Here is a 14,583-nt window from a genome sequence, read left to right as displayed (position 1 = left end):
ACATACAAATTTTGTTTGTTTATTTTTGTTTTTCGAAACAGAGTTTGTCTGTGTAGCACTGGAGTTCCTGGAACTCACTTTGCAGGTCAGGCCTGCCTCTGCCTCCTGAGTGCATTAAAGGCGTGCGCCACCAATGCCCAGCACAAATGGATTTTTTTTTAAATATTTATTTATTTATTATGTATTCTGTCTGTATGTCTGCCGACCAGAAGAGGGCACCAGACATCACTACAGATGGTTGTGAGCCACCATGTGGTTGCTGGGAATTGAACTCAGGACCTTTGGAAGAGCAGGCAATGCTCTTAACCACTGAGCCATCTCTCCAGCCCCCACAAATGGATTTTTTAAAAGAAGCAGTATGAAGAACATTCAGTAAATTGAAGCAAGTTTTTTACTTATAAACTGACTTTGATATAAGCACTTTCATAACTTTTATTAAAAGCTGAAATCATTACTCACTGTCTCAACAGCTGTCTGCCTTGCTTCCACGTTAGCTGGCTATTCTGAGGTGCTGTAGGAGCCTCCGAGTCTTTGGTTTCCTCTGGAAATTAAGGATGGGAAGTTTTGCATACATTATTTCAACTTATTATTACAGTGTTCAATTTAAGAAATAAATTTATCGTGAAAATATTTTACATAAGACAGAAAAAAGGTTAAAAGATCTACTACAGATCATTTCTTTAATGTTTGTTCAGTAACTCAGTATGCTACCTGCTTTAAAAATCGAAAGACCTTAAATGAACTTTAGCAGGATTAAAAAATTAAAAGGCCTGACCTTCAAAATAAACTGCTTTGCCAAATACCTTTAAGATTAAAACGTTTTATTATATAGGCTACTCAAAATCAACAATTATATACTGGGGAAATACATATGCGTGTGTATATGTATGTTTATGTCTGTGTATATACACAGACATACTTCATTCTGAATTTGTATCAATAGACATTAACCTCTCTACCACAGATTTTATTTTTTTAGAAAAATATTAAATCAAGGTTCCAATGCAGTTAAGAAAGCAGACTGCTGAACAGCATCTAACACAGAGCACTGTGATGGGCACAGGTGGTGGGTAGAGCCTTTTCTTAGGCCCTAGGACAGTAGGTGCAGCCATCCAGGTGCCACTTATTCTTGGAACATGCCAAGAAGTCTGCAGCTACCTCTTGGACCTCAGCTTCCAGGATGCCCAGCAGATTCTCAACGTCTCCAAACTGAATCCCAGACAGGTCCAGCAAGTATAAACAAGTATAAGTGAATGACAAATCCAAGGGGAGCTCATTCTCCTTGTAGTCAAAAGGTTTTCTGTAAAAAGAGCCTTGATGAGGAACTCAAAACCCAAGTCCCAGACAGACATCTGCCAGACATCCAAAAGCGAAGACTTGCCTCCTCACTCCACTGAACCCTTGTAATTTATAGCTTAGTAATAAATACCTTTTATAAACAAAAACAGAAAGTGGGTTTATTATTACTTGGAAACGTTTTGCTTGCTGACTGAAAGAGAGCCTTATTATACTATATAGGCCAAGCTGGCATCAAATTGATTCTCCTATTTAGGTCTCCTAAACAGTGGGATTAAAAGGCATGTGTTCCAATACTCAGCTCAGAAAACAGGTAAAAGAGTCATTATTTTATTTAATAAAGTATCTACATTTACAAAAGGGGGGGGGAAGAGTTCCTAGATCCAATCCCTACCACTGAATTAAACATAGTAAACAGTATAATTTCAGTTGAGTTAAGCTTTAAAAAAACTACCTCTACAGTAGAACCATTATCACCACAGAGATTCTCATTATTCAAATAAATGTACTATGAAGGGAAATGCTTGAAAAATCCCAACTCATAATGAGATTATTAAAACTAATTCAATTATTACATTCCCAGACTCCTCAAGAGTCATTTAGTACCTACTGGTAATAATTACAGTATCTTTTGTAGCCACTACTTCTCTAGCCATAACAACTGATTATGTTCTTATTCTTCCTTCAAACACAAGTAATTCTCTAATTTCTAGAAGTAATTACTTAATTCTGATAAGTCTCTCAACTTTTATTTTTCTCTGTATAACATTAAACAATACCAACTGGAGACAAAAACATCTTTAAAAATTAACTGTTCAAAATCACTAGCTGGTAGTGGTGGTGCACACCTTGAATCCCAGCACGTGGGAGGCAGAGACAGAATCTCTGTGAGTTCAAGGCCAGCCTAGTCTAAAGAGCAAGTGGTGGTGGCGCACACCTTTAATCCCAGCACTCGGGAGGCAGAGGCAGGCGGATCTCTGTGAGTTCGAGACCAGCCTGGTCTAAAGAGCTAGTTCCAGGACAGGCTCCAAAGCCACAGAGAAACCCTGTCTCGAAAAACAAAAACAAAAACAAAACAAAAAAAACAAACAAACAAACAAACAAATAAATAAATAAAGAGCAAGTGCCAGGACAGGCCCTGAAACTACAGAGAAACCCTGTCTCAGGAGGAAAAAGAAAATCCAATCACCAAAAGTTAACAACTATTAGTATTTGAATTTTTCATTCTGTATTTTCTACTTAAAAATACATACATAACTAACAGGAGCCAATGCTCCAGAAAAACACATTAACATCACTTGAAAATAATTATATCAACTTGAGGATATATTATAGTGATGGAATACTTAGCATAGAATGCTAGGTTTGATCCCTACCATCACCACTACAAAAAAACAAACAAACCAAAAAAAAAAACCCCACAGTATTTTACACAATGTGTTATCTATTTACACAGCCCCCTCATATTGAAATGAGTTTTTATTATTCCACTATGGCAATTATAAACTTTGAAGTCTATCATAAGCACATATCTTAATGGGTTTCTGAACAATCAGTACCTAGCTCAACAAACAGCAGCATCCCTAGAAACTGTCCCTCCAATCATTTACTAGCTATTCTAAGACAGTACTAACACTACCTGAACCGTTAAAACTTAACTTGTGAATGGCAGAAATGATTTATAACAATTTTCAATTTTATACACTTGACACCCATATTGTTAAGTTTAGCTATAGTTACTTTTTTTAAACTTTTATTGCTAAATAGCATTTTGCCTGCTAATGTATCATATTTATCCATTTTAATGCTGATAGACAATCTAGCTGTTTCTAGATTTTCACTATATTTACACTAAGAGCATTCTTATATAAGCTGTAGTGACCACATATCTACATTTTAAGTGATGGAATTACCAAGATATTAGGCTATGTTCTCCTAATTGAGACAAAGCAGTTATAGGGCCTTAGCTTTACTTGCCACTCACTCCCCCATCAATAAGTACAGACTCTGCTAATTCTACAGTTCCATCAACACTTGACACTCCTTTTCATTCCGATAAAGGTCAAATTCTAGCCACTGCCGTTTTGCCTACACTTCTTTAATTATAACAGTATCATTTCTCATCTTCTAGCCATAAAATGCCCTCTATCATGAGGTACATCCACTTTCCTTTTCTTTCTCACTCTTTTGTTTTGTGAGACAAATCTCTGAGTGTAGCCCTTGCTGTCCTGGAATTCCAATTATGTAGACCAGGCTGACCTTAAATGCAAAGAGTGAGTGGTAGGATTAAAGGCCTGTGCCTTTTGCCCACTTTTCTATTGAACTGTCTATTTTCCAAACAAGAAAATCATTTACACATTTCAATATAATCTCTTCCAAATTAGTTTCTTCAACATCTGTCAAGTCAGTACTTTACATATTTTCTTTTCTATATTGATTTGAAGGAGTTTATAAAACCAGTGATACTTCATTTAATATTTATCTATAAATATACTTTGATAATTTTATCCTTAGTATGGTGTGTATTTGCTTACTTTGTTTTTGTTTTCTGTTCAACATTCTGAATAATTTTCTGTATGAGCAAAACATTTTATTATGTTTCATATAAGTAAAATTATTTTACTTACATATATTATAGACAAAAAGACACTTGTCTGAGCATAATTTCAGTTATTGGCAGGAGGAACTTATATGCTAATGATCTTGTTTTATACAAACTATTACAATAAAATAAACTAAGAATTGCACAAACTCTACTCCAGGAACAACAACCAAAAACAAGCAATAGACTAACTACTCTTTTTTTGAAAAAAAATTATTGTTTTTCCTGTATATGTTTTGAGCTTTATTTGCTACTGCAGCCTTATGGTAATTATGGGCAGTAAATATGTACAAAGATCTATCTACCTTCCATTCTTAATTTTTTTTTAAGACAGGGATGTACTAGCTAATGATCTTGAGCTCCGATCCTTTGACCTCTATCCTGTGCTGATGGGATTATAAACAGACACTACCATTCCCAGTTCTTATTCTTACTTCTCTAGAGAACATGGTAAGTTTTCTTCAGAATCAGATGAGCCTATAGAACCACTCAAGAACATGAATGCCACTCTGATCTCAATTTATGACAATTGGAAGATAAAATAAAAGGTTCTAGCCCAACGGTGGTGGTGCACACCTTTAATCCCAGCACTCGGAAGGCAGAGGCAGGCAGATTTCTGTTCAAGGCCAGTTCGATCTAGTTCCAGGACAAGTGCCAAAGCTACAGAGAAACCCTGTCTCAAACAAACAAACAAACAAACAAACAAACAAACAAAGTTCTGCTGCTAAAAGTCAAAGCAGGGATGACCCAAAAATAATCAATTCCGGTGGGATTTATGCTCTGCTTCTGTCAAGCCCATAGTACTTATTTTTGAACCAAACTCCAACTGGTATTTTTAAAAATCTACTGATACCCACAAACATTTATGTAAGTTTTATTTTTCCATCATACATGTTGACTTTAGGAGCAAAAAAAAAAAAACACTATAAGGGAAAAATTCATACCAAAATAAAGAAAAAATTGCCTTAGGAGCAAGCTACTAAGACCATCACAGGCTTCAATTTGACTGCACTGTCATTATCCGTGTCCATGATTCCAGCACTCTGCGGGTGAATAGAGAAGGATCAGATATTCCTAGTCATCCACTGATTATCTATGGAGTTGAAGAAAAGCCTGGTATACACAAACTGTGTCTTAAAATAAGGGGAAAAAATTGGGGTAACTAAGTCCCAGATACTCAAGAAATAAAAAATTGTTAATGATTCCCAAAGTCTGCTCATGTTAAAAAATGGTCCTCTTTTAGATTCTATGCCATTAGATGGACTCCTAAAACTAAACTTTTCTGTATCAGTCCGCTCTAGGCTACATATTTATCAACTATTACTCTCATATTTATTACTTAATAGAGAAGAAAACTAAAGACAATTTTCCTACACTCAATTTTATCTGACTATAAATTCCAAATCCAATCAAATTTCTAGTATCTTAGAACTACAATGAGCTATTTAGAGCTTCTCCTGATAATAGGATATTTTAAGTATTAAAAATTAAGCTAGAGTTGGTGCTTGCTGCCAAATCAAGCAACCTGAGCCAGATTCACCCAAAACCCACAAAGTTCAGAATTCCCCAAAATGATCTTCTGACCTCCTACTACACATACAAAATATATAAATACAAGAAAAAAACAACCAGGGAAGGGGGCTCATCATAATGCCCTAGCTGGGCTGGAGCTCACTACACAGACCAGGCTGACATTCAACTTAGAGACCTGTCTACCTCTGCCTCCAGTGTAACAGGATTCTTAGCATGTACCACCACACCTAGCCAAATATAAACAAATATATATGCATACATATATACACATATGTATGTGTATGCACATTAAGATCACACAAGGGACAAAAATTGCTTACAGGCAGAAAAACAATTACTTTAGCATGTTTTGATTTTAATTACTAGCAAAAATGTGTCTACAATTTTATATAAGTTTCACTTTAGAGAGAACTGGATAAGAAACCTCAGGATTGAGAGGCAAATGAAACAAAGTTTTATTTGTTTACTATTTTCACCAGGGGCTGGAGAGATTCCCTATCACTCTTGCAGAGGACTCAAGTTCAGTTCCCAGAACCCACCCTGGGTTACTCACAACTGCCTTCAACATCACCTCCAGACCAATTTGGTGCCCTCTTCTGTGCTTTATGGACACAAATACATATGTGCACATATATGCATGCTCACATACACACGTACATAATTTTAAAATAATAAAAATACATCTTTAAAAATCTTTTCGTCAAATTTTACTTAATCATTCATCTAATGCTATAAAATTAAAATTAGAATAAAGCATATGTCTGTTACATAAAAATGAGGTGATTTTTAAAAAAAAAGTAACATTTACCTGATTCAAAGGTTGGCATTTTCAAATCACCTTGGTTCAGTTCTGTGCCATATTTTAATTTGTGATACTTTGCCCTGCAAATTTAACAATCGGTAAGAGAATATTTTTTTACAATTGAGTATTACTAATACATTACTCTAATAACAAAGAAATGTGCCCTTTTTGAAGTTTTTTGCTAAAAACACTAAAATGTACTATTAAAGAAGAAAAATTATCCAAGTAACAAATATACATATATGAAAAGATAAATTTCTCCTGATCTTTAGAGACAGAAAAAAAAACCCGAAATATATTAATTCTACTTCTCACTTCTTTTCAAGTACACAAATTAAGTAAATTAAGATGTGGAAAAAGTTTACTAAAGCGTACAATGATGTAAAGAAAACACTGCTGTCTAGTCACATTAAGAAATGAAACATACATACCTTTCTTGTTTTAATGCATACTCTAACATTTTTATTCTTCTCACTAAATCCTTCTTCAAATTCTCTTGACCTTTTCTTTCTCCTTGTAAAAATGCGATCCGTGCCTAAAAACATTAAGATGCATTTACTTCATTTTTCCTTAACCAATACAGAGAACCAAAATAGGAAAAATAATAAAAGCAACTGCAACATTTTTATGCATGACCTCGAGACTTGAAATTCATAGAAATGACATTAGATAACATTATCCTCTTTGAAAATAGTCATAAATGGGCCATTTCTTTATAATTCTTTAGGGCCTCTAATAACAAAGGCATACATACATACACACATAAATACACATAAAATAAACCTTTATAAAAATAAAATTTACAAAGGATTTCAGTTGTCAGAACAGTTCTGACACTGGGAAGAAAAAAGATACTAAATGTCTTGGTTGGGACTTTGTCACCCTGACAAAGCTAGAGGCATTTGTGAAGTGGAACCTCAGCTGAGTAGATGCCTCCATCAGACTGTCTATTGGCAAGCCTGTAGGGCATTTTCTTCATAATGATTAATGTGGGAGGACCCAACCCACTGTGAGTGGTTCCAACCCTGGGCAGGTGGTTGGTCCTGTGGTGTCCAAGAAAGCAAACTGAGGAAGACAGGGGGAGCAAGCCATAAATCAGCATTCCTCTGTGGCTTCTGCTTTAGGTTTCTGCCACTCACCTCAGTGATGAATTGTGACCCTGAGAGTTGTTAGATAAATAAACACTTTCCTCCCCAAATTGCTTTTTATCATGATGTTCCATCACAGCAACAGAAACCCTAAGACAGAGAAAATGATACTAGCAGTGGGGTACTGCTCTGTGACAGACCTGACCATGTTTTGGAGAGAGTTGTGGAAAGCTCTTGCCTGAAGGGGCAAGAAAATTGAGTGTTCAGAGCTTAATACGCTATTATGAGAACTTAGATGACGAAAGCAGTGCAGAGGATGGAGGCAAGGCCTGACTTGTCAAGTTTCAGAGACAAGTTTGAGTCCCTTAAAGGCTTTATCAGGACCATTTAATATTTTGAATTAAGAACCTGGGTTCTGGCCAGGCATGATAGCACAAATCTTTAATCCCAGCACTTGGAAAGCAGCACTATGTAGACCAGGCCAGCCTAGTCTACATAGTGACTTCTGAACAGCCAGGGCTATGTAGAGAAGCCATCTCAAAAAGAAAAAAATCTTTCCAGGTGGTGGCGGCATGCTTCTTTAAACCCATTACTTGGGGAGAGAGGGACAGAGGCAGGAGGATCTGTGAGTTAGAGCTCAGCCTGGTCTACAGAGCGAGCTCCAGGACAGCCAGGGCTACATGGAAAAACCCTGTCTTGAAAACCAAAAAGAAAGAGAGAAAAAAAAATGGAATCTGGGTTCTGGTTTGCTGGGGCTGAAAAATAAGCTATGATTAAAAATCAACCAGCATCACTGAGTCGAAATCTTCTGGGATATGTTTCCTCAGGTCAGCACACAGAAATTACAGAGCAAGAGAGAGGCAAAGCTGTATGTACCTCATGCTGGCAACTGAACTTAGTACTGTGGAAGTCAGTCTCTCAGGTGGTAATGGTTTTAAAGGTATAAAGGAGTCATGAAGTACAGCTGAGGCTTGGCACTATGAGAGGCCAGAAAAGCTACTAGTGATGGTGCAGCCTCAGCTGCAGAAGAAGTCCTAGGATTGAAGGGGTCATGGGGGAAGCTGAGGCTCTGGCATCATGTGGCAAGTCAAAGTCCCTGAAGAGAGGTCAGGAGAGGATATGGCTGAAGGTGCAGCAGAGATCCCAGAAGTTTGGAGACACCAGCACCAGGGGATGATCACCAAAGACAGTGGTGGGGTGGAGCGATCCTGAATCTCGAGTACAAGCTGTGTGCTGTAAAGGGCAAAGCCCAAGAAGGAGAGCTACCCAAGCTTTCCGTAGCCCCGAATATCAGAAGTCCCCAGTGTCTGACACTGGTGGGCTGTGGTTTTGCTTTAATTTGTCTGTGCCTGTGCCCTGGTTCTTCCCTCTTAAAATAAGAAAATATATAATTTATGTTTTATTTTATAGGAAGACAGAGTTGATAGATTTGGGGATTTAAAGACAGATATAACAATCAAAGGAATTAAAACACATACCCAGATAAAAGAAAAACAAAACCTAAAAAGATATAAGACACTAATCAATACAGGGACAGAAAAATGTTCCAATAAAACTAAATAAAAAGCCTACAAACTAATAACAAAGACCATATACTTCACAAAAGATGGTAGCACAAAACACTAGGGATAGAAATAATTGCTTTAAAGGTGCTTAACAGGGGTAGAAGATGTGGCTCAGCAGTTAACAGCATTTGCTGCTCTTGCAGAGAACCAGGGTTCAATTCTCAGCACCCCCATGGCACCTAATTCTAGTTCCAGAAGATGTGGGCTCCATGGGCACCTGTATTCACATGGGGCATACACACATGTAAATAAAAATAATGTAATTTTAAAAAGATATAAAATGGGGGTCAGGAAAATGACTCAGCTGATAAAACCACTAGCTGCCAAGTGATTTTGATCCTGAGTTTGATCCCTGGTACTCCTATAGCAGCAGAGAGCTGACTCATAAGCTGTCCTCTGTTCTCCATATGCATGCACACACACACACACACACACAGACAGGTGCAGGCACACACACTAAATAAAATATATAAAACCTAAACAAAAACTGGGTTGGCGCTGGCCACCTGTCTGTAACTCTAGCATAGACAGAAGCAGAGACAGAGTCCCCTAAACAAGCTAACTCTGGGTTCAACTGAAAGACCCTGCTTCAATGAACCTGGAGGAGAGCCACTGAGGAAAACTCCCAATTTCAACCTCTGGCCTCTGTATGCAAGAACATGCTTGTGGCTTAGGCACCCACCCACACATTAACACTCATACAAACACAAAGTATTTTTTAAAGGATAAAATAGTTAGGAATTAAACAAGGATGTAAAAAACTGATGAAAGAAACTAGGACATGAACACATCCCGTGTCCATGCAACAAGACTTTAACAGTTAAAAATGTCAATAACACGCAGGGGGGGAGGGGGGGACACGGGAGGATGGGGGGAACGGGGACAATGACAAGATGGTGATGCATGCCTTTAATCCCAGCACTTGGGAGTCAGAGGCAGGCAGATCTCTTTGAGTTCGAGGCCAGTCTGGTCTACAAGAGCTAGTTCCAGCACAGGCTCCAAAGCTACAGAGAAACCCTGTCTCGAAAAGACAATAAAGAAAAAAAAAGAGTCAATACCACCCAAAATAATCTATAATTACATTTTATGTACCTTATGTATATACAGTTTTTCTTTGAAGGCTCTATCTATCTATATACATACACACACATACATGTATACACACACACACACACACACACACACACACATTCCTGCCTGGTCCAGAACTCTCTATCTTGACCTGACTGACCTCAAACTCAGGGTACTTAGATTTTGAAAGGTGTACACCACCAGACCCAGCTTTGTATAGTTTATAACTCTTAAAGGCAGGAGAGTTTTGCGCTTAGCTGGCCTGAACCACATGTTGAATTTCAGGCTTCCTAAAGCTAAGTGCCAAGACCCATCTCAACCAGCTAAAAGTGGGGAGGGTATCTTACAATAGAATGGTGTGGCTGCTTCAATTGAGGCAGGGCTTCCCATTCCTTTCTACCTGGAGTGCTAGGCAAGTATCCCACTAAACTACATCCAAAAGGAAAACATTTTTTGAGCATCAGGAAAAGTCAATTTCTTAAAAAAAATTCTGAAGTCAATTGAAGTTTTTAACTACTCTGCTCTAAAAAGCATAAAGGTAAGACAGATATAGTGGTGCATGACTTCTAATTCCAGAACTGAGCTCAAGACCAGCCTGATTCACACAGAATTGACAGATAGCCAGGGCTACATAGAAATATGCTGTCTCAAACAAGCAAGCAAGCAAACAAAAAAAGTAAAAAGGGAAGTGGCTAACTTGCAATTTATTATCAAACATATTACTAAAGCAAAAGCTTACAAATTTGTTTTTACCTATCCAGTTTTAGCTGGTAACTCAGTATAACCCAATCTTGTTGCTGATTTTCAATATCTGGGATCATATTTTACACATCTCCTGAATTTATTCCACATGAAACATCTGATTATCATAGAATTATTTAGCGTTCGCGGATGTTTGACAACAACCACTAGGGGTCACCAGCACTAAGCTTTCAATATTGATTCAAGCAGCATTAGTCTAAACTTGATTCACAATTACTTGTCTCCCTTTCCACATGCCCTTTACTAAAACAAGGTTTAGTTATAAATAATTTCAGGATATTCAAGTGACAGTGACATATAAAGCAAATAATCTATAAACACACACAGTATATGTGCATATATATTATAAATATCATACAAGGGCTGAAAAAATGGTTCAATGGCTAAGAGAGTTTTGTCATGCAATTGTGAAAACTAGAGATCAAGCCAGACGGTGGTGGCGCACACCTTTATCCCAGCACTCGGAAGGCAGAGACAGGTAGATCTCTGTGAGTTCGAGGACAACCTGGTCTACAAGAACTAGTTCCAGGACAAGCTCCAAAGTTACAGAGAAACCCTGTCTCAAAAAACCAAAAAAAGAAGGAAAAAAAAAAGAAAGAAAACTGGAGTTCAAAACTAATGCCCATGTTACAAGTCAGGGCCTGTGCATTCCTGTAATCCCAGCTCCAAGGGAGGAGCAGAGACAGAAAGATTACTGGGACTTGCTGGCTTTCAGCCTAGCTGAGAAAACCCAAGGTTTCAGAAAAGACTCTGCCTCAAGGTATAAGTGAAGAGAGAGGAGGGCACCTGACACCCTCTTCTAGCATCTGAATGTACACACACATACAATGAATAATCATACAAATGATCCAACACTTAGGCTGGTTGTGCTGGTACATATCATTAAGATATGCTGAAGAGGTTAGCTGACCTAGAAGAGAGTTACTAGGTCAAGGCCAGCCTGGGTTACACACACACACACACACACACACACGCACGCACGCACGCACGCACACACACGCTTTAATTACAAGGTTCACAATTGAGTTAAGATGTTTTCTAAAAACCACACAAAAATTATTTATCCCGTAATTCAGTGTGTTGAGGAAAAACATATAAAACTTTGTATAATCAATCACCGTGTAATAAAACTCAGTGTCCAACTCAAAAGGTGGGTACTCTATTTTTACCTGTACAAAAAAAAATATGTGAACAAAATCTTGCATGCAGTAGTTACAAAATTTATTTTCCAATGTTATTAATGGGAAAGAATTCAGGGGAAAAGAGAAACATTAAGAAAAGACATACAAAAGCAAGTAAAACTTGAATCTATTTTTTTTTAACCCTTCTATTTACAACAGGGTTTATAAGCAGGTAGATCTCTGTGAGTTAGAGGTGAGCCTGGTCTACAAAGTGAGTTCCAGGACAGCTAGGGCTACACAGAGAAACCCTGTCTCAAAAAATAAATTAAAAAACAAACAATGTTTAATAAATAATCAAAACATCAAACTACCATCAGACCCAAAGTTCCAACTACATTTTACATGACTATAGCTGGTTGAAGAATAGAGTCTTTCTCTTTTTGAGGCAGGATTTCACTCTTGTAGCCCTGGCTGTTCTCAAACAAGGTAACAGAGTAAAAATATATTCATTCTGCCTAGTCATTCCTCAGAAGACTAAGACGAAGTATCCTGAGTTCAAGGCCAGTCTAGGTTATATAAGCCTCCAACAAACATACACACAAAAGGAGAGATTAACTTCAAATTTTATAATAGAAACAAGATTTCAAAGAATAGTAATGCTATAATCAAAATAATAGATTAATTATTCTTCCTCTCAAAATTCAAAGAACACTTAATAATCAACAATTAAAGTAATAATTTACCAAGTAAGATACCTAAAATTAATACAAATCTGATACTCTGAATGTGATAAAAAGGCATTAAACTATGTAATATGACTTTTGCTATTAATGGTTACACTCTCCCCCTAAAGACCCTGAAGCCAGGTCTTCTAAAAATGTTCTAAAAATAATAAGGTATTCTAAAAATGATAAATGCATATTCCACATATAATATTAAATAACATTTTGTTTAATGCAAATTGTTGACGGTAACACAAACATGCACATGCATATTTCTTTTTTTTTTTTAAAAAGTGTGTATTTGGGGGCTGGAGAGATGGCTCAGTGGTTAAGAGCATTGCCTGCTCTTCCAAAGGTCCTGAGTTCAATTCCCAGCAACCACATGGTGGCTCACAACCATCCATAATGAGGCCTGCAGGAAGAATACTGTATACATAATAAACAAATAAATAAATATTAAAAAAAGATTTAAAAAAAAACAAACAAAAAAAAGTGTGTATTTGGGCTGGAGAGATGGCTCAGAGGTTAAGAGCATTGCCTGCTCTTCCAAAGGTCCTGAGTTCAATTCCCAGCAACCACATGGTGGCTCACAACCATCTGTAACGGTGTCTGGTGCCCTCTTCTGGCCTGCAGGCATACACACAGACAGAATATTATATACATAATAAATAAATAAATATTTTTAAAAAATAAATAAAAGTGTGTATTTATTACATGTGACTAAGATTATAAGTAGCCTTGTCACTTCAGGTAAGGCTTGTCCCTACATGCTTAACAAAAATCTTATAAATTTCCTAATTTTTAAAATTTTATAATTGATAATAAAGTAATAACCATCTGTAGTATTTGTTAAACATGTATGAGTGTCTTAGCTCATTTATGTCTTACAAATAAACCTGTGAGCTGGTGTTATTTTCCCCACTTTCTCTACAGAAGAGTTAAGGGAAGTGCAGTTATTAACGGAGGTTCTCTTGCTATTCCCAAGAGAAACAGTGGAAGCACTAAGACTTGAATCTAGGCAACCAGCTAGAAAAATTAAGAGTTGAGAATCTCAATTACACTCACATCTAAGAGTCAATATTAACTTCATTTCTGAATTAGAATTTTTAACATTAGTTTTGTGTGTACATGGGGATGGGGACTACGCACACCACTGTGTAATGTGAAGGTCAGAAGACAACTTCCACTACACGGGTTTCAGGTATGCAACTCATGCTATTTGCCTTGGCAGCAAGCACCTCTACCTGCTAAGCCACCTTGCCGATCCTGAATCAGAATTTTAACGTTAACAAGCTCTAGACCAGTGTCACAAAACTACCTGAATTAGCAAATAGAATTAAAAAAAAAAAATCCCAGCTCAATATCAGATCAAAAATACTGGAATCAAATCCTTGTTTCACCATTGCTTAAATTAGATGAATACCATCAGAAATAAGTTCAAACAAAGTATGAATTGTCTATCTTTTGTTCATTGGTATAGTATTATCCAAAACAATGCTTGGCAGATATCTATATAGGTGTTTGTGTTCATACATGTGTGTACACAGGTCAGAAGACAACAGTGAATCTCCTGCAGTTCCAGATAAGGTGATTTTTAGCTGCTCAATGTGCTGAGAATTGAACTTGGGTCTCCTGAACCATTTAGCCATCCCTCTAGTTCTCTTTTTTTGTTTTATGTCTTGTTTTTATTTTAATAAGACAGGATCTTAAGAGCCCAAGCTGGCTTCAAACTCAATGTGTGGCTGAGGATGACCTTGAACTTCCTATTCTGCCTCTATCTCTCAAGTGCCAGGATTTGCAGATGTATACCAACATGTCCAGTCTTATGTGGTACAGAGGAGAGAACTCCCTCGGGGTTCGATTCATGCAAGTACTGACTTGTTTAGCATTGATAAATTGAGTTATATCCTAGAAGAAATCCTAGAAGAAATTTTTTTTCTTGTTGAATGCTATAAATTACAGTTTTCCCAATTGCAAAATACAGGAATAATATTACATATACAATTTACTTTTTATATTTT

At 37.0% G+C, this 14,583-nt stretch overlaps 1 protein-coding gene across 3 annotated transcripts in view; it reads right to left on the bottom strand.

The window, feature by feature from the left end:
• Nucleotides 1-14,583, bottom strand: part of Strn3 (striatin 3) — an 80,078-nt gene that overhangs the window by 46,902 nt on the left and 18,593 nt on the right. For all 3 annotated transcript variants that reach the window (XM_041658711.1, XM_041658712.1, XM_041658713.1), the window contains exons 2-4: nucleotides 6,665-6,768; nucleotides 6,240-6,313; nucleotides 460-541 (exon numbers count right to left, since the gene is read on the bottom strand). In XM_041658711.1, coding sequence (XP_041514645.1) covers nucleotides 460-541; nucleotides 6,240-6,313; nucleotides 6,665-6,768 — 260 coding nt within the window. The remainder of the gene's footprint in view (nucleotides 1-459; nucleotides 542-6,239; nucleotides 6,314-6,664; nucleotides 6,769-14,583) is intronic.

This window comes from Microtus oregoni, unplaced genomic scaffold, assembly GCF_018167655.1.
Source record: "Microtus oregoni isolate MIOR12 unplaced genomic scaffold, Mior012 000009F_ref0000495, whole genome shotgun sequence".
Classification (NCBI taxonomy): Eukaryota; Metazoa; Chordata; class Mammalia; order Rodentia; family Cricetidae; genus Microtus; species Microtus oregoni.
Note: the sequence above shows the minus strand (reverse complement) of the source record. Positions and strands in the feature narration are given on the sequence as shown.